The 27,109-nt window shown below is 47.5% G+C and overlaps 1 protein-coding gene across 1 annotated transcript; it reads right to left on the bottom strand.

Moving 5' to 3' along the window:
* Positions 1-237: 237 nt before the first annotated feature.
* Positions 238-17,617, bottom strand: c2h8orf82 (chromosome 2 C8orf82 homolog). Its single transcript, XM_033041024.1, has 3 exons — positions 17,446-17,617; positions 3,736-3,784; positions 238-862 (listed from the first exon to the last, which is right to left on the bottom strand). Exons 1-3 carry the CDS (start codon positions 17,581-17,583, stop codon positions 414-416), a joined length of 636 nt encoding a protein of 211 aa, XP_032896915.1. The 5' UTR covers positions 17,584-17,617; the 3' UTR covers positions 238-413.
* Positions 17,618-27,109: the final 9,492 nt, after the last annotated feature.

Below are 27,109 nucleotides of genomic sequence, written 5' to 3'. Positions count from 1 at the left end.
ACACACAAACATAAACACTCACAAACACACACACACACACACACGCACACTCAGAGACACACACATACAGTTCATACACACACACACACACACACAGAGTTCACACTCCCAAAAACACACATATAGTTCACACACTCACACAGACACACGCATACACACACGAACAAACACACATGCACACAGACCCAGACCCACACACACTCATACCCACACACACACACACACAGATTACACACTTACATACGCACATACAACAAAATCTCTAAATGAAACTAAACTGAATTGAAATGCCACTTGGGTTGGACGAGTTGGACCAAAGGGCCTGTTTTCCATTCTGTACGACTACTCTGTGAAATGAGAATGTATTTCTGTTCATCCGATTGTAACCTACACGGGTAGCATTGAGGATGTCTCTAAGTGGGCTCTTCATTCTGGATGTGTGCAGCGAGTTCGTTGGACAGCCTGAGTCGTTGACCCTTCCAGTTGAAGTGTGACGGGGGCCCGGTTTCTGGTCCACTGCTGGTGTATTCAAAGTGGCCGCTAAGCTCAAAGGCCAGGGCGGACTTGACCAGTCCCACGCCACCTGTTCTCTCCGGGGCCGGGTGATACACCCTACCGTTCAACGGCATGAAGAGCCTCTGGGGCTCGAAGTCCACGGACAGCTCGTCCCCCGCTCCGCCGTAGGACAGCAGCTCTCCCTCCGGCCCGTCGCCCTGGACCAGGTGCGTGAAGACAATCGGCAGGTCCTCGCAGCGGACAAAATTCCGCTCCCGCCCGCAGGGGGAGTGGTAGGGGAATTCCTGGTAGCGTCCAGTACCATTCTTCCTCAGTTGCTTGAAGAAGAACACCAGAAACTTTTTATCTGTTTGATGCCGACAGAAGGAGAGGTTTAGGCCACAGGCAGACGGACTTCTCACCAAGTCACCAATTGCCCTGATAATGAAAGGTCCCAACCTGTAACATCGCCTGTCCATGTGCTCCAGAGATGCTGCCTGACCTATTGTGTCATTTAACTCCGCCATCTATAAATGCATTGGGGATAGATAGAGATAGATGGGGAAATGCACACAAGGAACTGCAGATGTTAGTTCACAAAAAGACACAATGTTTGCTTGAGTTACTCTTACATAGAAACATAGGTGCAGGAGTAGGCCATTCGGCCCTTTGAGCCTGCACCGCCATTCAATATGATCATGGCTGATCATCCAACTCAGTATCCTGTACCTGCCTTCTCTCCATACCCCCTGATCCCTTTAGCCACAAGGGCCACATCTAACTCACTCTTAAATATAGCCAATGAACTTGCCTCAACTACCTTCTGTGGCAGAGAGTTCCAGAGATTCACCACTCTCTGTGTGAAAAATGTTTTCCTCATCTCGGTCCTAAAGGATTTCCCCCTTATCCTTAAACTGTGATCCCTTGTTCTGGACTTCCCCAACATCGGGAACAATCTTCCTGCATCTAGCCTGTCCAACCCCTTAAGAATTTTGTACGTTTCTATAAGATCCCCCCTCAATCTTCTAAATTCTAGCGAGTACAAGCCGAGTCTATCCAGTCTTTCTTCATATTTCTCCAGGAATCAGTCTGGTGAACCTTCTCTGTACTCCCTCTATGTCAAGAATGTCTTTCCTCAGATTAGGAGACCAAAACTGTACGCAATACTCCAGGTGTGGTCTCACCAAGACCCTGTACAACTGCAGTAGAACCTCCCTGCTCCTATACTCAAATCCTTTTGCTATGAATGCTAACATACCATTCGCTTTCTTCATTGCTTGCTCTTTTAGATGGACACAGCAAGGAAATGGGCCCTTCGGCCCTGCTGAGTCCATGTTGGCCATCAACTCCCCATTTACACCAATCTATCCAAATTTTATTCTCTCCACATTGTTATTAATCCCCCCCCCCCCCCAATATTGTACTCAACTAGACCAAGGGGCATTTTCAGCAAACAATTAATCTACCGACATGCACGTCTTTGGGACATGGGAGAGAGCCAGAGCGCCCGACAGAGTGAGAACGTGCAAAGTCCAAGGTAGACACAAAATGCTGGAGTAACTCAGCGGGTGAGGCAGCATCTCTGGAGAGAAGGACCGTTCCAAAGCCTGATAACAGAGAGGAAGAAGTCGTTCCTGAGTCTGGTGGTGCCTGCTAACACCTAGAAGCAGATTTTTGAAATCAATGTACTCTTGATCTAGTTCAATATAGTTAGTGAACATAGACTGAACCAGGCACGTGCCGTCAGAGTAGGCACTGCCTACCCTGACTAAAATTATAACATGGTAATTACTAAATATAAATAGTAAAGGCATGGGAGAATTATGCCTATCTAAGAGATCGATCTCTTAGGTAGGCATAATTCTCCGTGCCTTTCATCCGCAGCGCTTGTAACCCTTGAAGGTCTGTGCAGCCCACGTGCCGTCAGCGCTGCTGGAAGCCGTGAATTTCAAGCGGGGCTGAAGGCACATCAGCCTACTGCGCATGTGCAGCGCTGGTTTCTTGGCGGGGTTTTCAAATATGGATTGGCATTATTTTAAGTGCATCTTGGGAAACAGAGGGAGAAGAATGGAGCTCGTGTACCAAAGATGTGGTAAGTATATTTCTTGGTGATGTTTTTAAATACAGTATTTCCCAGGGTGTGGGGGTGGGGGGAGAGCTCCTTTCACAGCGTTTGGGGAGTCTGGCCCGGGGTAAAGTTGCGGGGAGGGTAGGAGCGTTGTGAAGGAGGGGATCTGGATCATACCAGTAACCCACTTGCAACGCTCCTTGCACGGAGCCACCGCATTGTGGCTGGGGGGGGTGGGGGGGAGAAGTAGCTCGGGTGGACAGCGGAACCGGCCCTACCTCAGCACCTTCAGCCGGCCCCCCTCACCTCTGGCAACTCTCCGTCTAAAAACCTCTATCCTGCCACTCGCTGGCCTCACTCATGTCAACTGCTCCCCGCAAATCCTTAAATTCCGACAGCGTGATTGAGGTTACTCGGCAGTGGGAATTTAAGGATTTGCACGAAGCGGCTGACAAGCGAGCGGCAGGTGAGAGATGTTCAGACGGAGATCACTGCCAGAGGTGAGTGGGCCGGCAGAAGGCGCTGAAGTGGCGGCCAGTTCTGCTGTCGGGTCCCGGTGGCCGCTCGCAGCTACCTGAGCGGCTTCTATCCCCGGCTACAATGCGGTGGCTTCGCGCCCAGAGTGCCGCAGCAGCGGTGAGTGGGTGAGTTACTGTCATTATCCCCGACCCCCTCCTTCTCAACACTCCTGCCCTCCCCGCAACTTTACCCCTGGCACAGACTCTCCACACGCTGTGAAAGGAACTCTCCCCCCAATTGGTCCCTTGAACAAGTGTTGTCATTCAATTAGATGACAACTGATTCAACTTGTCCCTGTGCTCCCGTTTTTCACACCATCTCTCCACCTGCCATCACCCTTCACCCCCCACCCATGCAGTAATTCAGAATAAAGGAGACTAGGAAGCCTTGGGCAAGTTGAATTGTTACTGTTTTTATTTTTATTTTTTATTTTTACGGAGAGAACAATCTGCGCATGCGCAGTTTAAGTTTTTTTTTAAAAGCCGACTGACTGCCTACCATGAGTAATTACTCACGGCACGTGCCTGGACTGAACGTGTGGACTGTTAATGCGTTAAGGCATGTTGTTCAGTCCTAGGGTTAAATATTTATTTCTGTTGCACTGATTCAAGTCTAAGGTAGGGTCAGCTGATGCCGAGTGAGGAAACACTCACCTTTAAAGCAAGTGATGAAATTTTTCACCTTAGTGTCATCGAGGAAGAGCTGCAAGAAAAAAGAAAGGAAGTCACCGCTGTATCACGCTCTATCTATGCAAATTTAACACAGATTCACACAGTAGTTCACCCTGAAGTGAGGTATTTAAGTTTTGGTATTGTTTTATTATTGTCATGTATAGCAAGGTACAGTGAAAGGCTTTGCGTGCTACCCAGCCAAATAATCTCAGTACAATCAAACCACACAGGTACCAAAGGGCCTGTCCCACTTGCCGATGTTTTCGGCGACAGCCGGCGTCATATCAGCGTCCCCAAAAGATTTTGAACATTTCAAAATCCAGCGGCGACAAAAGAAATGTTGAGACACTTGAAAAAACACCGCGCGGCATACGTCATCACACCGCAAATTTTTTAGTGACCTGATGCGTCAGTCAAAGATGCTGGCAGTCGCCAAAAAAAATCGCCAAGTGGGACAGGCCCTTAAACGTTGTGCAAAGAGAAAAATAACAGACTGCAGAATAGAGGTGTTACAGTTGCAGAGAAAGTGCAGATAAAAAAAGTGCTGGGCTGCAATGAGGTGGGTTGGAAGATCGAGACTACATCTTTAGTTCATGAGAGGTCTGTTCAATGGTCTGATGACAGTGGGGAAGAAGCTGTTCCTGAATCTGGTGGTACGTGCTTTCATCCTTTTGTATCGTTGTTTTTCCCATCCAAAGATCTTCCATATTTGGACACATTTCTCACGGCACAAGATTCTCCATATTCTCAGAATGTCAAAAAGATTACTGTGCAAAAGGTGCTATTCAACTCATTGAGTATAACTGTGGCGTTCAGAAAGGAACTGAATAGGTACTTCAAAGGAAAATAGTCAGGACTATGAGTAGGAGGGACGCAACTCAGCTGGACAGGCAGCATCTCTAGAGAGAAGGAATAGGTGGCGTTTCAGGTCAAGACCCTTCTTCAGACTGAGAGTCAGGGAAGAGGGAAACTAGAGATATGGAAGGGTATAAAGAGCATGTAAGGTGTGAAAATGTACAATCAGGAGGACAGTGAAACTAGTAGGAGTACGAGAAGGAGGACTACTTGAATTATTCTTCAAATCATCTCACAACTTCAAAGAAACATAATTTTCCAATGAAGTACCTACTCAGCTCCTTTCTGAATGCTACAGTTGAAACCGGCTCCATTATATCCCCTGGAAGTGACCTCTAGATTCTAAATACCCAAGCTTAAATTTAGTCAACATGTAACCTTTCCTTCTTTCAAGGCAACTTCATTCGCATTCCTCGAGTTGTTGATTCTCGGTATTGGTTTAGTATTGCCACGTGTGCTGAGATACAGTGAAAATCTTTGTTGGCGTGCTATCCAGTCAGACCATACTATATACGAGTACAGTCAAGCCATACGCAAGTGCAACAGGCAGTGCAAAGAGAACAATACCAGAGTGCAGCATGTAGTGTTACAGCATTGCAGCATTACAGTTACGGAATAAACGTCTAAGATCCACGATGGGGTAGGTTGGAAGATCGGGACAACACCCTATCTTGTGGGAGGATCATTCAGTCGTCTGATAACAGTGGAAAGTTGCTGTTCCTGAAAGTCTAATGCAGGAACATTTTCTCTCTATTCTGACTCGACTCTTCATGGCTTTAGTCATCTTTAGTTTTTTAGTTTAGTTTAGAGATACAGTGTGGAAACAGGCCCTTCGGCTCACCAAGTCCATGCCGGCCAGCGATCTCAACACATGAATACCATCCTACACACCTAAGGACGATTTACAATTTTTACCGATGCTAATTAACCTAACAAGTGTGGGAGGAAACCGGAGCACCCAGGGAAAACCCATGGGGAGAACGTAAAAACTCCGTACAGACAGCACCCGTGGTCAGGATCGCAAAGATCTCTTTCAGATCTTCTCTCAACTTTCTCCGTCTAAGGAGAACAACTTCAACTTCTCCAGGTATTTGATGCAACTAAAGCAACTCTTTGTTGGAATTATAGAACACAGAACAGTACAGGACTGGACGCCACTGTCGCATCTGCTTCCACCACCACCCCTGACTGCAGGCTCCAGGTGCCCACCACAGTCTGTGTAAAAATTATCCTGTTTGATTTCAGCAGGGTCTTTTGCAGTACTTCTAACTACCCATGTTTTTGAATGCATGTGAATGTCAGAGATATCCACAGGTGATTTTAAAATCCTGACAGATGGTGAGCCTAGGACTAAGCTTCGCCAACTATCAATGTATTTCTGGGGCTGGGGCTCCCGCATTCCCACCAGTTTGAGCATCTGAGAAGAATAATGTTCACTCATGCAGCATTTCTGGTCTGGTTAAACCATCCACAACTCTGATCAGGAGTGTTAGCAGATAAAGTATAATGTCCGGCCTCACAAGGCGATATCACGCTGCCTCGCAAAGGCCAGCAGCATAATCAAGGACCAGTCGCACCCCGGTCGGTAACTCCCTCTTAAACCCTCTCCCATCAAGCAAGAGGTGCAGAAGTTTGAAAATGCTAACCTCCAGATTCAGGGACATTTTCTCCCCAGCTGTTATCAGGCGACTGCACCATCTTATCATCAACTGGTGAGTGGTCCCATAAATCAAGTTGGCATTCTGAGCTGGTCCCATTTGCCAGCATTTGATCCATGTCCAGCTAAACCCTTCCTATTCATATATTTGTCTAAATGTCTTTTGAAATTCGTCATTGTATCGGCTTCTATAGCTTCTTGCAGCTTATTCCACAAACTACCCTCTGAGTAGCGTGCTCAGCGTGCTCAGCCCCCTGCTGTACTCACTCTATACTCATGACTGCGTAGCCAGTCACAGGGCGAACTCCATCATCAAGTTCGCTGACGACACCACTGTTGTGGGACGTATCACTGATGGGGATGAGTCAGAGTATAGAAGAGAGATCGAGCAACTGTCCATATGGTGCCAGCACAATAACCTGGCCCTCAACACCAGCAAAACCAAGGAACTGATTGTGGACTTTGGAAGGAGTAGGATGGGGACCCACAGCCCCATTTATATCAACGGGTCGATGGTTGAAAGGGTCAAGAGCTTCAAATTCCTGGGCGTGCACATCTCTGAAGATCTTTCCTGGTCCGAGAACACTAATGCAATTATCAAGAAAGCTCATCAGCGCATTTACTTCCTGAGAAGATTACGGAGAGTCGGTTTGTCAAGGAGCACTCTCTCTAACTTCTACAGGTGCACAGTAGAGAGCATCCTGACCGGTTGCATCATGGCTTGGTTCGGCAATTTGAGCGCCCTGGAGCGGAAAAAACTACAAAAAAGTAGTAAACACTTCCTTCCATCGAGGGGATCTATCGCAGTCGCTGCCTCAAAAAGGCTGGCAGAATCATCAAAGACCCACACCATCCTGGCCACACACTCATCTCCCAGCTACCTTCAGGTAGAAGGTACAGGAGCCTGAAGACTGCAACAACCAGGTTCAGGAATAGCTACTTCCCCACAGCCATCAGGCTATTAAACCTGGCTCGGACAAAACTCTGATTATTAATAACCCATTATCTGTTATTTGCATTTTATCAGTTTATTTATTCATGTGTGTATATACGTATATAATGGTATATGGACACACTTATCTGTTTTGTAGTCAATGCCTACTATGTTCTGTGTGCTGAAGCAAAGCAAGAATTTCATTGTCCAATACAGGGACACATGACAATAAACCCACTTGAACTTGAGTGAAACGATTGCCGCTGAAGTCCCTTTTAAATGCTCTACCCTGGGAAAAAACTGTTCACTTTATGCGTGCCCCTCATGATCTTGTACACCTCATTAAGGTCACCCCTCAGCCTCCTAGGCTCATCCTACCATAACTAGAGAGCTGTCCTGAACTACTATTTACCTCATTGGTGATCCTCGGACCATCTGTGATCACTAAACGTTATTCCCTTATCATGTATCTATACACTGTAATGCTCGATTGTAATCACGTATTGTCTTTCCGCTGACTGGTTAGCATGCAACAAAAGCTTTTCACTGCACCTCGGTACACGTGACAATAAACTGAACTGACCTGAACAAAGAAAACAGTAACAGTCTATCCAGCCTCTCCCTATAACTCAAGGATCCATATTTTATCGTGGTGAATCATTTGCTCAAATTAGCATTTATATGTTCCTAATTTCAGCAGTAGGAGACCATGCAGCCTACTGTGTCCATGCCAACACTAGGAATTGTTTAGAGATGGAGATACAGCATGCAAACAGGCCCTTCGGCCCATCCTGTCCACGCTGACCAGCAATCCTCGTACACTGGCAATATCTGACACATTAAAGACAATTTACAATCTTTACCAAAGCCAATTAACTTATAAACCTGTACGTCTTTGGAGTGTGGGAGGAAACCGGAACACCCACACAATCATGGGGAGAATGTACAAACTCCGTACATACAGCACCCGTAGTCAGGATCGATCCCGGGACTCTGGCGCTGTGAGGCAGCAACTCTACTGCTGCACCATTGAACCACCCGTAAAGTGTGATCCAAAACTAATCCCAAATTGTCTACTCCCTCTCTCATACTGGAGATACTAAGGATTAGGGCTGGACAGCAAGTGTTGGATGATAATTTATTGAATTTATTGGAAGATACAACCTGGAAACAGAACCTTCGGCCCACTGAGTCCACGCCAACCATTGATTATCCGTTAACACTAGTTCTATGTTATACCAATTTGGTATCCACTCCCTACACACTAGGGGCCATTTACAGAGGGCCAATTAACTTACAAACTCACATGTCTTTTGGGACATGGGAGGAAACTGGAACACCCGGAGGAAACCCACACAGTCACAGGGAGAATGTGCAAACTCCACACAAACAGCCCTGCGAGGCAGCAGCTCTATCAGCTGCACCAATGTGCTGCCCATTTCTCCAAGTGTGATGATTTTGGCAAGGGTGCTGCCTGCACTTTATTTGGACTATCACCAGAACACATCCTCGTGGAGCATTGACACGCTATAAAAGGAGAGTTGCTGGAGCAACTTAGCGGGTCAGCCAGCATCTGTGATGGGAAATGCACTTGCAACATTGCAGTCAGGATCCTTTAAATCGAATGAAAGAGTAACGGGGAACTAACTGGTACACAGAGATGGGGGGCAAGAGGATTCAGGTGATGAGGGGCTGAATGGCGGGTGGAATTAGGCGGGGAGGGAAGGGCAGAGATAGCGACAGAGACTGGGAGGTGAAGAATGGAGAACAAAGGGCTGCAGATTATGGCATCTGGTAGAACAGGGAGGTGAAGAGTGGAACTGTGTGTGGACGTGTGATGGCAGGAGGGAACAACAGAGGGTGATGGAAGGCAAGTTTTCAGGCTGAAGACACAAGGAACTGCAGATGCTGCTTTAAAAAATAAAAGATACAAAGTTCTGGAGTAACTCAGTGGGTCAGGCAGCATCTCTGGAGAACATGGATAGGTGACGTTTCAGGTCGGGGCCCTTCTTCAGACATGGTGTTTGAAACCCAGTGTTAAACAAGACGCCGGAGAATCACAGTGCAAACCTCTGATGGTGCGGTGGTTATGATTAACTCAGTGGTGTCACCCACTCGGTGTTAAGTGAACTAGTGTTGTATATGACAATAGCACCACAGCCTCCTCCAGTGGTACTGCACTGAAACCGCACTGATCCACCCTGTTATTCTTGGCAAAGTTTCAGCCAAGCAACAACAGACGGGACACCTTCTAAGGTGCAGCAGCAACCATCTCAGGAATAGGAAAGCTGAATGATTTTCTCCTCCCTCGTCTGTTGAAGAGATTATTTAACCGGGTACAGGTCTGCTTCGACCTCTTGTCCAACAACGTCCATCTCAGCTACTTCGCTCCAACCATGTTATAGGAAAGAAGTTGTCAAGTTGGAAAGGATACAGTGAAGATTTACGAGGTTGTTGCCAGGAATTGAGGGTGTGAGCTATAGGGAGAGGTTGAGTAAGCTGGGACTCTATTCCTTTGAGCACAGGTGGGTGAAGGGTGATCTTACAGAGGTGTACAAAATCATAAGATGAATAGACCGTAGAAGCAGAGCCTCTTGCCCAGACTAGGGGAATTGAGGACATAGGTTTAAGGTGAACGGGAAAAGATTTAATAGGAATCTGGAACAAGCTGTCGGTGGAGGTAGTTGGACCTCGGAGCGGGCAGAGGCAGCAGCGACCCGACCTCGGAGGGGGCAGAAGCAGCGGCGACGCGACCTCGGAGGATCGGCCGCGGGCCCGGTGGACTCGGCTGCGGGCCCATTGGACGACATCATCGGGAGCTCGCAGGTTGGTGACCTGTTCTCCGGAGCTCCCGCGACAACAGCTGCGTCCGCTGGTCTGGAGGGTGGCAGCTTCGGCAGCTTCGACCACCCCAGGCCGCGGAGTTGAACAGGCCCGTTTGCGGAGTTTGGATTCAGCCGCGGGACTGACATTACTTACCATCACCCGGCGGGGTCACAACATCCGAAGCCTGGATCGCCTCGGCGCAGAGGGAGAATAAGAAGGGAAGAGACAAAGACTTAAGACTTTTTGCCTTCCATCACAGTGAGGAGTATTCAATTCAATGTGGTGGATGTTAGTTTGTGTTTATTGTGTGTTTTTGGAATTTTTTACTATATGTAAGACTGCAAGGCAACGAAATTTCGTTCAGACCGCAAGGTCTGAATGACAATAAAGGCTACCTTGACTTTGAGTTGTGGTAGGGACTATCGGAACGTTTAAGAAACAGTTAGACGGGTACATGGAAAGGACAGGTTTGGAGAGAAATGGGCCAAATGCAGCCAGATGAGACTAGTGTAGCTAGGACATGTTGGCCGGTGTGGGCAAATTGGGGCGAAGGGCCTGTTTCCATGCTGTATTACTCTATGACTATTAATATATACATATAAATATATATGCATATAATATATACATATAAATATATATGCATATAATATATACATATAAATATACTTAAAATAGCATATGATAGGTTTTGACAGCACTGGGGCTCTACTCACTGGAGTTCAGAAGCTTGCGGGGGGACCTCATTGAAACTTACAGAATAATTAAAGACATAGATAGAGTGGATGTGGAAAGGATGTTTCTACTGGTGGGACAGTCCAGGACCAGAGGCCGTAGCCTCAGAATTAAAGGGCACTCTTTTAGAAAGGAGATGAGGAGGAACTTCTTTAGTCAGAGATTAGTTAATCTGTGGAACTCATTGCCACAGAGGGCTGTCGAGGCCAAGTCTGTGGATATTTTTAAGGCAGAGATAAACAAATTCTTGATTAGAACGGGTGTCAAGGGTTATGGGGAGAAGGCAGGAAAATGAGATTAGGAAGCAGAGATCAGCCATGATTGAATAGCAGAATAGACTCGATGGGCCTAATCGCCTAACTCTACTCCTATAACTTGTGATACATCACTTCAATGTTTACCTGTACCATGGATTTCAAACATTTTCTGTATATAATCATAAATTGAAACCTAACCTTAATACTATATTCTGCACTCTTGTATTTAGTAGAGCTGCTGCCTCGTTGCACCAGAGACTCGGGTCGATCCTGACGTCAGGTGATGTCTGCATGGAGTTTGCATGTTCTCCCCGGTAACAGCGTGGTGCTCTGGTTTCCTCCCCCCTCCCAAAGACGTGCAGATTTGTAGGTTAAATGGCCTCTGTAAATTTCCACCAGTGTGTGGGGAGTGGATGTCAAAGTGAGATAACATAGAACTAGTGCGAAGATAGACAAAAAGCTAGAGTAACTCAGAGGGTCAGACAGTATCTCTGGAGAAAAGGAATAGGTGCAATTCCGGGTCAAGACACTTCTTCAAACTGAGAGTCAGGGGAAAGGGAAATGAGAGTGGGTGCTGCGAGGGGTCGGTCGGGCTGTCGGTAGGCCGGTGGGTGCTGTGAGGGGTTGGTCGAGCTGTCGGCCGGCCAGTGGGTGCTGTTATGGGTTGGTTGGTGCTGTTGGTAGGCCGGTGGGTGCTGCGAGGGGTAGGTCGGGCTGTCGGCCGGCCGGTGATGCAGCGAAGCGAGCGGGCGGACTGACGGAGCCGGCACTATGGGGGTGCTGAAGGCGGCGTGCAGGGCAGTGCTGCTCCCCACCATCATCACGATGATGATCCAGAGGGGCATGCTGGCCGAGGTGGACGCACTGAGCGGCCACACTTACGGAGCCCGCAGCCGGTCCCAAAGCGACTTCAGCTCCAGCCGTAGGCAGCTCTGGAAGGGGAACGAGTTGGGGTTAGGGTTAGGCATATTCCTCTCAGTGGAAGATGCCTTACCCTTCCCCCAGCCTGGCACTGCCCCAGTCCCATTATGGCTGTGACCCCCACTCTGCCCACTGGCAGTCAGTGGGGTTCAGTAAACGGGGGAACGCACAGGATCTGCCCTCACACATTAATTAGGCGGGTTCAGGAGCCGGTGAAACCCGGGACCTCTGCGGCAGTCTCACTCAACATACACATTCACAATTATATTCATTATATCTTTATATAATATAATTATATACAACTCCAGTCATATATATCTATCGTATAATAATATATGGTTCAAATAGACCGAAGCACGGAATTAGGCTCCCCATAGAGTAATATGAACATTGAGCACTAGATGGCGCTTACTTTTTCGATCTAATTTTCTAATTAGCTTAATTAATTAGTGCGCAACTTTTGACACTGACAAGTTATGAATTCCTTCTCATTTATATTTTATCTAAATCTGTGCCAAATTTCAAGGAGATACCAGACATGGGTCACGTCACGAAAGTTAAATTCTAGACACATTTTCAATGCTCGGCCCACAGCCTAACAAGCTTGCTTAACATCTGAATGACTAGAAACAAGATTCCAAAAAAAAACATTTGGTCCTTCATGCCTGCGCTGCCATTTCTTGTGATCATGTCTGATCATCCAAATTCTATACCCTGATCCAGCTTTCTCCCCATACCCCTTTATCCATGTGTTCTGCAGCTAATGTAGTAGAGGTCAAAAAGGACAGTGGCGCAAGAGCTTGCAAGCCAAAAAGCATTAAAGCGCCGTAGAAAGCATTTTATTGGGCTGTGTGACAGCATGGTTTGGGAACAGCTCCATCCAAGACCGCAAGAAATTGCAGAGTTGTGGACATAGCCCAGACCATCACGCAAACCAAACTCCCTTCCATTGATTCCATCTGTACTTCACGTTGTCTAGGCAAGGACAGCAGCATAATCAAGGACCAGTCTCACCTCGCTTAATCGCTCTTCTCCCCTCTCCCATCAGGCAAGAGGTACAGAAGAGTGAAAACACACACCTCCACATTCAGGGAGTACGCACCGCAAGGCTGCGTACTCTTCCCTCTCCTCTACTCTCTCTACACCAATGACTGCACCTCCACAGACTCCTCTGTCAAGCTCCTCAAGTTTGCGGACGACACAACCCTGATTGGACTGATCCAGGATGGGGAGGAATCTGCCTACAGACAGAAAGTGTCACAGCTGGCGTCCTGGTGCCATCACAACAACCTGGAGCTCAATGCTCTTAAGACAGTGGAATTGATAGTAGATTTTAGGAGAGATCCTCCTCCCCTCACCCCACTCACCATCAACACACTGTGTAATATATCAAAATTTGCGGACGATACAAAAATGGGAGGAAAAGTAGGGGATGAGGAGGATAGGAAGAGTCTGCAAAAGGATATAGATAAGCTAGGTGAGTGGGCAACAACTTGGCAGATGAAATTTAATACTAATAAATGTGAAGTCATTCACTTTGGGAAAAAAAATGATAGGGCAAGTTATTTTCTAAATGAGGAGGAGCTGCGTTGTAATGCAACGCAAAGGGATCTAGGGGTATTAGTACATGAATCACTAAAAGTTAGTATGCAGGTGCAGCAAGCAATCAGGAAGGCCAATGGAGTTTTGGCCTTTATTGCTAGGGGGATTGAGTATAAAAACACGGAGGTCTTGCTGCAGCTGTACACAGTATTAGTGAGACCACATTTGGAATACTGTGTACAGTTCTGGGGTCCATACTTAAGAAAGGATGTACTAGCCCTGGAGGCAGTGCAGCGAAGGTTTACAAGATTAATTCCTGCAATGAGGGGATTGACATATGAGGAAAGGTTAAGTAGGCTGGAACTCTACTCTTTGGAGTTTAGAAGAATGAGAGGCGATCTCATTGAAACATATAAGATCGTGAGGGGCCTTGATCGGGTGGATGCACCGAGGATGTTCCCAATGATCGGGGAAACTAGAACTAGGGGACATAGTTGCAGAATAAGGGGGGGCTCTTTTAAAACTGAGATGAGGAAGAACTTCTTCACCCAGAGGGTGGTTAATTTATGGAATTCACTGCCCCAGGGAGCAGTGGAAGCAGAAACTTTAAATATATTTAAGACTAAAATAGATGGTTTTTTAGCTGCCAAGGGGATAAGGGGCTACGGGGAGAGGGCAGGGATATGGACCTAGGTATGGTTAGTATAGTAAGACCTGAGTGATCTCCTGGACAAGTGTCGATCGCCTGGATTGGGGTCGGAGAGGAATTTCCCGGATTTTTTTCCCGAATTGGACCTGGGTTTTTATCCGTTTTTTTGCCTCCCCCAGGAGATCGCGAGGTTCTTGGGGTGGAGAGGGGTGATAGCGGTATAAAGGGGAGGGTAGTGTCTTGTGTTCTGTGTCTTGTGTCTACTGTTTGTGGGTAAGTGTGTCTGTTTAGTGTTCAGCCATGAGCGAATGGCGGTGCGGGCTCGACGGACCTGGTGGTCTACTCTCGCACCTACTTTCTATGTTTCTATGTTTCTACACCAGTCACATCTGTGGAGTCTTTTAAGTTCCTGGGAACCATCATCTCCAAGAACCTTAAGTGGGGGGCTACCATCGACTCCACAGTCAAAAAGGCACAACAGAGGATGTACTTCCTATGGCAGCTGAGGAAGCACAATCTGCCACTGGCAATGATGGTCCAATTCTATACGGCCATCGTAGAGTCTGTCCTCACCTTCTCCATCATGGTCTGGTTTGGCTCAGCCACCAAGCACTACACCCGGAGGCTGCAGCGAATCGTCCGATCAGCTGAGAAGGTTATTGGATGCAACCTTCCCTCCATTGACGAACTGTACACTGCAAGGGCCAGGAAGCGAGTGGGTAAGATCATCTCTGACCCCTGTCACCCTGGCCACAAACTCTTTGAATCACTTCCCTCTGGAAGGCAACTCCGGACTGTCAAAGCTGCCACAGCCAGACATAAAAGCTGTTTTTTTCCCACGAGTAGTAGCTCTACTCAATAGCCTTCTTTTGCTCTGGTATTTTGTTTGGTTCACATGTTTGATCAATGGTGTTTTATTATTAATGTTTAGTGTTTTATGAGTCATTCGTAACTGTCACTGTATATCATGTTATCACGTGGGTGGAGCACCAAGGCAAATTCCTTGTATGTGAATACTTGGCCAATAAACTTATTCATTCATAAACTTATTCATTCATTCTATTTCTTCCCAGATGTCAGCAGGCAACTAAACAGTCCTCTCACCAACTAGATAGTGGACCTAAACTCCCATCTACCTTATTGGAGGCCTTCAAACTATCTTTAATCAGACATTATAGATAGACACAAAAAGCTGGAGTAACTCAGGGGGACAGGCAGCATCTCTGGAAAGAAGGAATGGATGACGTTTGGGGTCGAGACCCTTCAATCAGACATTACTGGTCTTCATATTGCACTGAGCATTATACCCAATATCCTGTATCTGTACACTGTGGACGACTTGATTGTAATCAAATATAGTCTTTTTGCTGATTGGATAGCATGCAACCAAAAGCTTTCCACTGTACCTCGGTACATGTGACACTAATAAACTAAACAAAAAACTCAAGGCCATAAACCACCTCCTTCTCATTTACTCAGTTTCTATGATTCCCCAGTTCGCACCTTTCTTCCCACACGGACAACCCTCCTCATACAGTTCTTACCCCTCTCCATCCGCTAATCACTCACACCTCCTCAACCCAGCTCCCCATTTCTTGTCCCCATCACCATGTTCCCTTTCACCCACCATTCCCTCTCACTGGTTCTATGTTTCACTCCGCACCGAGTGAAATGTAGAACCAGAGAGAGGGATGTTTCTTATCCGTTTCTACCACCTGCACCCCTTTGACTTCTCCACTGACCTCCTCCAGCCTCAGTGACCACCTCCACCTGTCCCTTCCCCTCCCGACTCATCCGCATATCAACCCGCCCTCCCCGTGATCCACCTGTCACTTGCCAGCTCCTGCTTCACCCATTCCCACCACGTTTTCCTGCCAGTTAGCTCCCCTCAACTGCAGGTGTTTTTGTCTCCGGATCCTTCTAGATCACCCCAGTCCCCTACGGCCCCCTGTCCCTTCAACCCAGTTGCTAGGGGGAAGCGAGACCACCAGCAGAAACACTCAGGGTACTCATTGGGATAATCATCCTCCACCCAGGTAGTTATAGGGAGGTTTCACGGCAGTCGGGTCACAACCCATGACCCGTACTGTTGCTACGCTACGCCAAATGGAGTACACGCGATGAACTGCAGGTAAGCACTCACCATTGTTTCCAGCGTCGCGGGCCCGTTAAAACCCGCCGAAGTTGTAAATTTTTACGTTGTAAATAATTATGAAAATCGTGATAAGCGTGAGAGACATTTAGCCTACTTCACAATTCCAAAAGTGAGGAGAAATAGATAGAAGCGAGAGCTGAAGGGACAACAGCCAGAGTGCTTGGCAAACATTGGCCGTTTGCTCACTGCATTTCATCAACTAAGGCATCATTTGTGTTTTTCTCTTTATTCCTTTGGCATCTAAAAAGTTTCAGAAGTGATAAATCTGGCTGTAAAATTTTTAAATCGCCCATGGTTCTCAAGTGGGGTTTTACATATAAAAAGAAAACGCCTCTGAAGCAAAATTTACAGCCAGATTTATCATTTCTGAGACTTTTTAGATACCAAAGGAATCAAGAAAAAACACAAACAATGCCTTACTTGATGAAATGCAGTGAGCAAACTGGATAATGCCCAATATTTTCAATTCCGATATCTGCACAGCCAACGTTTACCAAGCACTTCAGCTGTTGTTGTCCCTTCAGTTCTCGCTTCTCTATACCTTCATTTCGCTTCACGTTTGGAATTCTGAAGTTGGGTACATGTCTCTCACACTTACCCCGACTTCCACAATTTTTTTCAGCGCAAAAATTCAAAATTTTGCCGGTTTTTAACAGGTAGGAAAGTACGCGTTTCTAGCACTAATAACATATACCAGAAGTGACGGATGTCTTCCAGTTGGATTTAGCGGCTCCGTGCGTCAAGCCCTATGACCCAGTGACCTTACGTGCAACCCCCCTATGGCTGTATTCACCCTCTCCCTAGGTGTGTTTTCCTCATGCACCCTCTGCCTGGGTGATTATGGGGATATTCACCCATATTACGTCTGTAATCACACTTTCCCTGGGTCTTTATGGGGATATTCACCCTCTCCTCTGGTGTTTATACCTCTGTTCCCTCTCCCCCGGGTGTTTATGGGGATATCCACCCTCTCCCCGAGTGTTTATGCCTCTGTCAGCCTCTCCCTCAGTGTTTATGGGGATATCCACTCTCTCCCCAGGTGTTTATATCTGAATTCACCGTCTCCCCGTGTGTTTATGGGGATATTCACCCTCTCCCCGGGTGTTTATGCCTCTGTTCCCTCTCCCCGGGGTGTTTATGGGGATATCCACCCACATAGTTTACCTGGCCCTGGTGGTCGATGTAGTAGAAGTACTCGCGGATGCGCGGCTCTGGGCTCTGGCCCTGCGTGTAGCTCGCCTGGCGGCACAGAGAGAGCCGCAACAAGCGGCCGCCCGCCCTCAGCACCAGCGCCATGTCCATGTCCGCCGGGCCCTCGTCCCCGTTGCTAGGGGGAGGCGAGTCCAGCCGCGACAACACTCCGGCTGGAGGCCGCCGACCCCGGCCTTTGGTTCCCACCGATAAATCTTCCCCCACCCCAACCAAAGATCTTGAGCAGAAGATCTTTGACCCCCCCCCAACCACCCAGCGGCCCACACTGGCTCCGACCCCACCCACGGCTCACTGTAAGTACTCCTTATAAACGGATGATGTTTTAAACGGAGTCTGATGGTGAAAGTCAATGAAAACTGCAGCTGCTTGATATCTGCGGTCAATGTTGTGAGGGCCCTCAGATTGTCAGTCAACATCTGTGGAGAGGGATTCCTTCAGATCATCATAGTAATATCTAGCAAATGTTACAAAATTTTGAGATTTTAAAAAATCAAGTCTGCAATTTATCCCACCAGATAAAGCATAAAAATAAGTTTAATTTGACACCTAATTCACCTTCATATCTTCAGTATTAAAAAAGTTATGGTCCTTTTCATACTTGGAAATTAGCATCTTGTTCCCTATTGCTTTTGCATTGACTTAACACAAAAGCTGTGATCGAGGACAGTCAAAAGGCCATAGCTTTCTTAAAAATAAGGAGAACTGAATGAAATTTTCAGTTATTGTAGATTGAAGCATTCTGAAACAAATGCAACGAGACCTGGGTGTCATGGTACACCAGTCATTGAAAGTAGGCATGCAGGTGCAGCAGGCAGTGAAGAAAGCAAATGGTATGTTAGCATTCATAGCAAAAGGATTTGAGTATAAGAGCAGGGAGGTTCTACTGCAGTTGTACAGGGTCTTGGTGAGAACACACCTGGAGTATTGCGTACAGTTTTGGTCTCCTAATCTGAGGAAAGACATTCTTGCCATAGAGGGAGTACAGAGAAGGTTCACCAGACTGATTCCTGGGATGGCAGGACTTTCATATGAAGAAAGACTGGATAGACTTGGCTTGTACACGCTAGAATTCAGAAGATTGAGGGGGGATCTTATAGAAACTTACAAAATTCTTAAGGGGTTGGACAGGCTAGATGCAGGAAGATTATTCCCGATGTTGGGGAAGTCCAGAACTAGGGGTCACAGTTTAAGGATAAGAGGGAAGTCTTTTAAGACCGAGATGAGAAAATCAGTAGCATCATCATACTCCTCAGATTGTAACCAATAAGCAACTCTGTGCCCCTTGTTTTTCCTCAACTTTTCAATTTTGGCATTGTAAACTACAAGTTTTTGCTCTTCAAAGCACACATGACATGCCTTTCTGCCCACTACTTTCCGATTAAGCATGTCCTGTAGTTTCCATTTCTTAAGAAAAGGATATATTTTTTAAATAGCCTAAGTATCCAAATAACAAACTAATCCCATTCACACAAGAATTCACAATATAACATGATTTTTAAATCTCACTGTCATGAATTTACATGCCAGATGGAAGGAATTTAATGTTTAATTCCCATAAATTAATCTAGAAACATCCACTCAATATAATTAAAATTATTATTGTTTTGCACAATACATGGGACTAAAACTGATATTTAGTATAAAAATATTGACTATGGATAGACAATAACACAAAATATAGACGATTTAGATGCTCTTATGACATGATTGTCCAAAAAAAAGAGCATTTAAATCATCTTGCGAGTGGGGTTTTCTGGAACGCGATCGATTGGAACGTTGCATTTGCGGTGAATTTGAACCCCATATCGGCAGGAAAAACGCTGCCAGTTCGTATGGGGCCCAAATCACATTTTCGCATCGTAAAATTTGATTAAAGCCATCCCAAGAAACAAGTTTATATGTAAAATAAACGACTTACATGTTGTTTTGTCCCGTTCATGCGATCTGTCACGTTGTAGGCATTGAGGGCGTTAGAAGTCGCTTTTTATTTTAATGTAATTATTAAATTGTCTCGCGATTAAAAAAATAATCGGGAACGGAAGTCGGATCGATTTTTCTTCAGCAGCTAGCAGCCCGAGGAAGTCCGCCTCCGATAAGCAGTAGAAAACGGTATTTTAATCCCGCACCCACCCCCCCTCAAAGGCGCCAAAGTCGTGCACACGGCCGGTGGCAGAACTGCAGCGCCGCTGAAGGTAAGTTTTGTAACATCGCTAGTAATACAGCACGGAAACAGGCCTAACTCATCCATGATGATGAAATGTCCCATCCCATGAAGAAACATTGCAACGTTTAAGAAACATTTAGACAGGTACATGGATAAGATAGGTTTAGAGGGATATGGGCCAAACGCAGGCAGGTGGGACTAGTGTAGATGCGTGTTATGTATGAAATATGATTAACATATTTGATGTCTTGCGCAATGGTGCGCATGCGCAGCGAGTCTCATCGTGGCGTTCAGAAAAGAAGCTTGTTAGTTTACTCCCGTGTCCAAGCCTTATTTAAAGTCTGTTTCCCGCACCAAATACACAACAATTGGCGACGATGATCAAAGAACAGAAAAGAAAAGAACAAGTACTTACAAGAAAAAAAGAAAAAAGTTTAAAAAAGAGTTTGTATTTGACACCACAAATTGGAACGGCACCAAGCAGAAAGGCAAGAAAAGTTGGAACGGGTAGCAAGAGCTCAAGGAAACAAGTGGGGCAGTAAGTGTCACTGAAGAGCGCAGCTGAAAGCTGGAAGCCTAACCAGCAGGACAGCAACGGTGCCTGCTTACCTGGAACGCTTTCCAGTGCCGTGCAGCCCACAGCCAGGTCCAGCAGCCGCCACCGACGTCGGGTGAGTGTCCAGTACTGTGCAGCCCAAGGCCGGGTCCGGCAACCGCCACCAACAACGAAGCCGAGTCTCCGACAGCCAGCCCCGGCCTCGAGCACAGCCAGCCCCTGCCGTTAGCACAGTCAGCCCCGGCCTCGAGCACAGCCAGCCCCTGCCGCGAGCACAGTCAGCCCGGCCTCGAGCACAGTCAGCCCGGCCTCGAGCACAGTCAGCCCCGGCCTCGAGCACAGCCAGCCCGGCCTCGAGCACAGCCAGCCCCTGCCGCGAGCACAGCCAGCCCGGCCTCGAGCACAGTCAGCCCGGCCTCGAGCACAGTCAGCCCCGGCCTCGAGCACAGTCAACCCGGCCTCGAGCACAGCCAGCCCCTGCTGTGAGCACAGCCAGCCCCGGCCTCGAGCACAGTCAGCCCGGCCTCGAGCACAGCCAGCCCCGGCCTCGAGCACAGTCAGCCCGGCCTCGAGCACAGCCAGCCCCTGCCGCGAGCACAGCCAGCCCGGCCTCGAGCACAGTCAGCCCGGCCTTGAGCACAGTCAGCCCGGCCTCGAGCACAGTCAGCCCGGCCTCGAGCACAGTCAACCCGGCCTCGAGCACAGTCAGCCCGGCCTCGAGCACAGCCAGCCCCCGGCCGCAAGACACAGCCAGCCCCCAGCCGTAAAGCCAGCAAGCAAGTAAGCCAGCAAAGCAGCAACAGCCAGCCCGTGAAGCCAGCAACAGCCAGCCCGTGAAGCCAGCAACAGCCAGCCCGTGAAGCCAGCAACAGCCAGCCCGTGAAGCCAGCAACAGCCAGCCCGTGAAGCCAGCAACAGCCAGCCCGTGAAGTGAGCAAATGCCAGCCGGGAAGCCAGCAAAGCCAGCCTGAGAGGCCGCCGAGGCTCCGGAGTTCCGGACTGTACGAATTTAATGTATTGGTCACTGTTACCAATGAATGTAAATATGTGTGCATAGCAGGTATATGGCTTTAAATGTTCTAGTTTGTCCCGGATTTAGTAGATTTCTACTAATAAACCAACATTTAATGTTAATAACATTATCATCTTGCGAGTGGGTTTTTCTGGAACGCGATCGATTGGAACGTTGCATTTGCGGTGAATTTTAATGTTAATAACATTAAATGTTGGTTTATTAGTATAAATCTATTATTATAAGAATTAGTAATAGTCAGTGGGCTGGATAACCTTTTAGTGTGTAAAAGAATTGAGTCCAGTGCAGAGAACACTGTGTGAGAGAACAGAATGTACTGTACCTGAATAGCAACAGTGTAGCATGGCTACTTCAATTGTAGGAAATGTGCCCCAGTTAGATTCGGGGTATAATTTTGAGGAATGGACCAAAGTCTTAGAGGCTTGGTTCATTTCAAATTATATCACTGCAGAGTCTATTTAAAGTCTGTTTCCCGCACCAAATACACAACAATTGGCGACGATGATCAAAGAACAGAAAAGAAAAGAACAAGTACTTACAAGAAAAAAAGAAAAAAGTTTAAAAAAGAGTTTGTATTCGGCACCACAAAATTGGAACGGCACCAAGCAGAAAGGCAAGAAAAGTCGGAACGGGTAGCAAGAGCTCAAGGAAACAAGTGGGGCAGTAAGTGTCACTGAAGAGCGCAGCTGAAAGCTGGAAGCCTAACCAGCAGGACAGCAACGGTGCCTGCTTACCTGGAACGCTTTCCAGTGCCGTGCAGCCCACAGCCAGGTCCAGCAGCCGCCACCGACGTCGGGTGAGTGTCCAGTACTGTGCAGCCCAAGGCCGGGTCCGGCAACCGCCAGCAACAACGAAGCCGAGTCTCCGACAGCCAGCCCCTGCCGCGAGCACAGCCAGCCCGGCCTCGAGCACAGCCAGCCCCGGCCTCGAGCACAGTCAGCCCGGCCTCGAGCACAGTCAGCCCGGCCTCGAGCACAGTCAGCCCCGGCCTCGAGCACAGCCAGCCCAGCCTCGAGCACAGTCAGCCCCGGCCTCGAGCACAGTCAGCCTGGCCTCGAGCACAGTCAGCCCCGGCCTCGAGCACAGCCAGCCCCGGCCTCGAGCACAGTCAGCCCGGCCTCCAGCACAGCCAGCCCGGCCTCGAGCACAGCCAGCCCCGGCCTCGAGCACAGCCAGCCCCGGCCTCGAGCACAGCCAGCCCCGGCCTTGAGCACAGCCAGCCCCGGCCTCGAGCACAGTCAACCCGGCCATGAGCACAGTCAGCCCAGCCTCGAGCACAGTCAGCCCAGCCTCGAGCACAGCCAGCCCGGCCTCGAGCACAGCCAGCCCGGCCTCGAGCACAGTCAACCCGGCCTCGAGCACGGTCAGCCCGGCCATGAGCACAGTCAGCCCGGCCTCGAGCACAGTCAACCCGGCCTCGAGCACAGCCAGTCCCGGCCGCGAGCACAGCCAGCCCCTGCCGTGAGCACAGCCAGCCCGGCCTCGAGCACAGTCAGCCCCGGCCTCGAGCACAGTCAGCCCCGGCCTCGAGCACAGCCAGCCCCGGCCTCGAGCACAGTCAGCCCGGCCTTGAGCACAGTCAGCCCCGGCCTCGAGCACAGCCAGCCCCTGCCGCGAGCACAGTCAGCCCGGCCTCGAGCACAGCCAACCCCTGCCGTGAGCACAGCCAGCCCGGCCTCGAGCACAGCCAGCCCGGCCTCGAGCACAGCCAGCCCCCGGCCGCAAGACACAGCCAGCCCCCAGCCGTAAAGCCAGCAAGCAAGTAAGCCAGCAAAGCAGCAACAGCCAGCCCGTGAAGCCAGCAACAGCCAGCCCGTGAAGCCAGTAACAGCCAGCCCGTGAAGTGAGCAAATGCCAGCCGGGAAGCCAGCAAAGCCAGCCCGAGAGGCCGCCGAGGCTCCGGAGTTCCGGACTGTACGAATTTAATGTATTGGTCACTGTTACCAATGAATGTAAATATGTGTGCATAGCAGGTATATGGCTTTAAATGTTCTAGTTTGTCCCAGATTTAGTAGATTTCTACTAATAAACCAACATTTAATGTTAATAACATTATTATCTTGCGAGTGGGTTTTTCTGGAACGCGATCGATTGGAACATTGCATTTGCGGTGAATTTTAATGTTAATAACATTAAATGTTGGTTTATTAGTATAAATCTACTATTATAAGAATTAGTAATAGTCAGTGGGCTGGATAACCTTTTAGAGTGTAAAAGAATTGAGTCCAGTGCAGAGAACACTGTGTGAGAGAACAGAACGTACTGTACCTGAATAGCAACAGTGTAGCATGGCTACTTCAATTGTAGGAAATGTGCCCCAGTTAGATTCGGGGTATAATTTTGAGGAATGGACCAAAGTCTTAGAGGCTTGGTTCATTTCAAATGATATCACTGCAGAGGAGAAGAAGAGAGCATGGTTCCTTACAGGCTTAGGAAACAATGGTTATCACACATTACGTGCGTTGCTGCAGCCAGTAAAACGTACGAGGAACGTAAGGAGGCATTAATTGCTCAATTCTCGCCAAAACCTCCAAGGGCATCCAGAGACAAGGAGCCTGAACTAAAGAAGACATGGAGCCCATCAAGGGCATCCAGAGACAAAATTCACAACTCCAAGAGGTGCTGGAGATGTGGCGGCAGCCATGAGCCGGCAATGTGTAAATTCAGAGATGGTAGGTGCTTCAGGTGCTCGGGAACGGGTCACACCAAAAGCCAGTGTGATGCTGTTAGAGCTTATCAAAAGCAGTACAGGGCACAGGTACTGGCCAGAAGTCAAATGCAAATGTACATTGCGATCCAGAGGGCAACCCTATCGATTCAAGCTGCCTTCAGGGGTATGAAGGTACGGAGAGAGATCCGGGACAAACAGAAGGCAGCGACGGTAATACAAGCAGCATTTAGAATGCACAAAGTATACCTTCCATACAGGGCAATGAGATTGGCAGCTATAATAATACAAACCCATTATAGGGCACACCTTCAAATAAAACTGATCGAAAAACGTACGTGAAGATACGCAGCAGCATTTTGTTGCTTCAGGCTGCCTACCAAGGAATGGTTGTTTGAAAGCATTTGCGGTACATGCACAAATCTTCCAAGGTCTTACAGACTTATTATCAAATGCATAAACAGCGCCAGTATTTCAAGAAACTACGCTGGTCCGCCACTGCTGTACAGCAACGATACCGGGCTTGCCAGATAAGAGATGCCCACGTGAGACATTATAATAGTTTGAGAAAAGCAGTGGTTTGTATTCAGGCCTTCTACCGCGGGGTCAAAGCCAGAGAATTGGTAAAAACAAATCAAGGCAACACGCCATATTTATTCATTCTTAATGATGTGCATTACAAGAATACATTTCTTGACTCAAAAGGCGGCTATAGTCACTCTGCAAGCTTCATTCCACGGGTACCGATCAAGGGTATGCTACAGAGCTGTGCGACAAGCAGTCATTTCGATCCAGAGATGGTACAAAGCATGCAAAATAGGGCATTCCCAGTTTGTGCAATATCAGTCAATGAGGTATGCAACCATTACCATTCAGGCTGCCTACAAGGTGGTTAGGCAGTGGGTTAAGCAAAAGCGGGCTGCTGTAAAAGTTCAGTCAGTACTCCGTTTGATTTGGTATAGGAAAGACTTCCGCAAACTGAGTTAGACAGCAATTGTAGTGCAGTCGCACTACCTTGCTTATGAAGCAAGAAAACTATACAGAGCACAAATCAAAGCCACTGTTGTATTGCAAAGACAATATAGATCCTACTTCTTGATGAAGAACCAGAGATGTGACTTAAGAAGACAAATAGATGAACAACAGAAAATGCTTAAACGATACAAAGAACGGTTAAATAAATGTGTGATAATGAGTAAAAAGCTGCTAATAGAAAAGTCTAAACAAGAGAGGCTTGCCGGTCGAGACAAAAGTGTGCAGGACCAATTGCGACTAGGACACTTCACTACAGTCCAAAATGGAGCCTCCTTCACTGAGCAATGGACAGATGGTTATGCATTTCAGAACCTTATTAAACAACAAGAGCGGATAAATACGCAGCACGAGGAAATTGAGCGACAGAGGAAGCTGCTAGCAAAACAAAAACCTGCAGCCATGTGTCAGATGTCACCTACAAATAATGCACAGAAACAGGAAAACAAAGCAAATGGAGCAGAAAGTGAAACGTTAACTTTAGCAGAATATCATGAACAGGAAGAAATCTTTAAACTAAGATTAGGAAATTTAAAAAGGGAAGAGGCAAAGATACAGGCAGAGCAAGAGCGGTTAGAAAGAGTTCGCAATTTACACATATGGGAACGGAAAATGATAACACATAAAGCAAGGTGTAATGTATTTGGTTTAAGGAAGATGGGTGGAGTGAAAAAATGATGTGCTAAGTTTAGATATGATTATTACGGTTATAAGGATGTATTGTAAGATTACTTTAATAATGCAATTTTGCAACAATGTATTAATTATATTTTAGGTAAAGAGCATATACAGTGAAGATGAAATTGCGTTACCATCCTCCAAGTTAAAGGGGGAGGAGTGTTGTGTATGAAATATGATTAACCTATTTGATGTCTTGCGCAATGGTGCGCATGCGCAGCAGAGTCTCATCGTGGCGTTCAGAATAAATGTAGCTTGTTAGTTTACTCCCGAGTCCGAGCCTTATTTAAAGTCCGTTTCCAGCACCAAATACACAACAATGCGACATGTTGGTCAGTGTGGGCAAGTTGGGACGAAGTGCCTGTTTCCACGCTCTAAGACACTTTTTGCCTGCGTTTGGTCCATACCTCTTTAAACCCCTCCTTTCCATGTACCTGTCCAAACGTCTTTTAAAACTTGTTATAGTACCTGCCTCAACTACCTCCTCTGGCAGATCGTTCCATCCACTCATCACTCTGTGTATGAAAAAGCTTCCCCTCAGCTTCCTATCTTCCTTAAATCTATAGCTTTGCTCTTGTGAAACAGAGTACAGGTACTATGTTTACATATTCTGTTGCGCTGCTACAAGTAAGAATTTCATTGATCTATCTAGGACACATGATAATAAAACATTCTTGACTCTTGACAATATTCTGTGCTCTTTCTCCATTGATATATTTGTCAGCTTCAAAAGCCCAGAGTTGGAAGAGCACAGTTAAAACTGAGGTCTGTATGGCTGGAGGAGTTTAGAGAGACGGGAAACTGGTGAAGCCATTGAGGGCATTGAGCACAGGGATAAGAGATAACCAGGTGCTAATGAATTGGGTGATGGGTGACTAGGATTTTTGTGGGTTTGGGCACAGGTAGACCTATTGCCTAACAGAGCCAAGAGAGATCCAGGTGCGATCATGACATCGACTGCACTTGTCAGACTTTGTTACCTGGGTAGGAATGGTACATTGATTCTGATCCTTTTTCTCCAGAGATGCTGCCTGACCCACTGAGTTGCTCCAGCATACTGTGCCTATCTTTTACATATTCCAGCGACTTGGTTTCACTCAGGGCTGAATGAACTGCAAGATTAGGTTGCTGGTTTGTACCACCATAAATTTCAATTTCTCCAAGTTCGTCCTGCCTTCTTTAGTTTTGGAGATAAATTTAAAAGACACCTGGACAGATAGCCAAGAAGGCACTCTGACCCCTCTACGTCTTGAGGAGACTGAGGAAATGTGGCATGTCTCCAGTGACTTTTTACAACCATTTACAGACGCACCATAGAGAGCATAATGTTGGGGTACATCACAGCTTGGTTTGGGAACAGCTCTGCCCAAGACCGCAAAGAAATTGCAGAGTTGTAGATGTAGTCCAGTCCTTCATACAGTCCAGACTTCCCAGCATTGACTCCATCTACATTTCACGCTGCCTCGGAAAAGCAGCCAACATAAT

The sequence above is a fragment of the Amblyraja radiata genome, chromosome 2 (genome assembly GCF_010909765.2).
Source record: "Amblyraja radiata isolate CabotCenter1 chromosome 2, sAmbRad1.1.pri, whole genome shotgun sequence".
Classification (NCBI taxonomy): Eukaryota; Metazoa; Chordata; class Chondrichthyes; order Rajiformes; family Rajidae; genus Amblyraja; species Amblyraja radiata.
This window is presented reverse-complemented; position numbering and strand designations above follow the sequence as displayed.

Coding starts and splice junctions, on each gene's coding strand:
- c2h8orf82 (XM_033041024.1), bottom strand. CDS start 17,583: ATGGACATGGCGCTGGTGCTGAGGGCGGGCGGCCGCTTGTTGCGGCTC. Junction 3,785..17,445: donor ACATCGACCACCAGGGCCAG/GTAAACTATGTG, acceptor TTTTTCTTGCAG/CTCTTCCTCGATGACACTAA. Junction 863..3,735: donor TTTCATCACTTGCTTTAAAG/GTGAGTGTTTCC, acceptor GGCATCAAACAG/ATAAAAAGTTTCTGGTGTTC.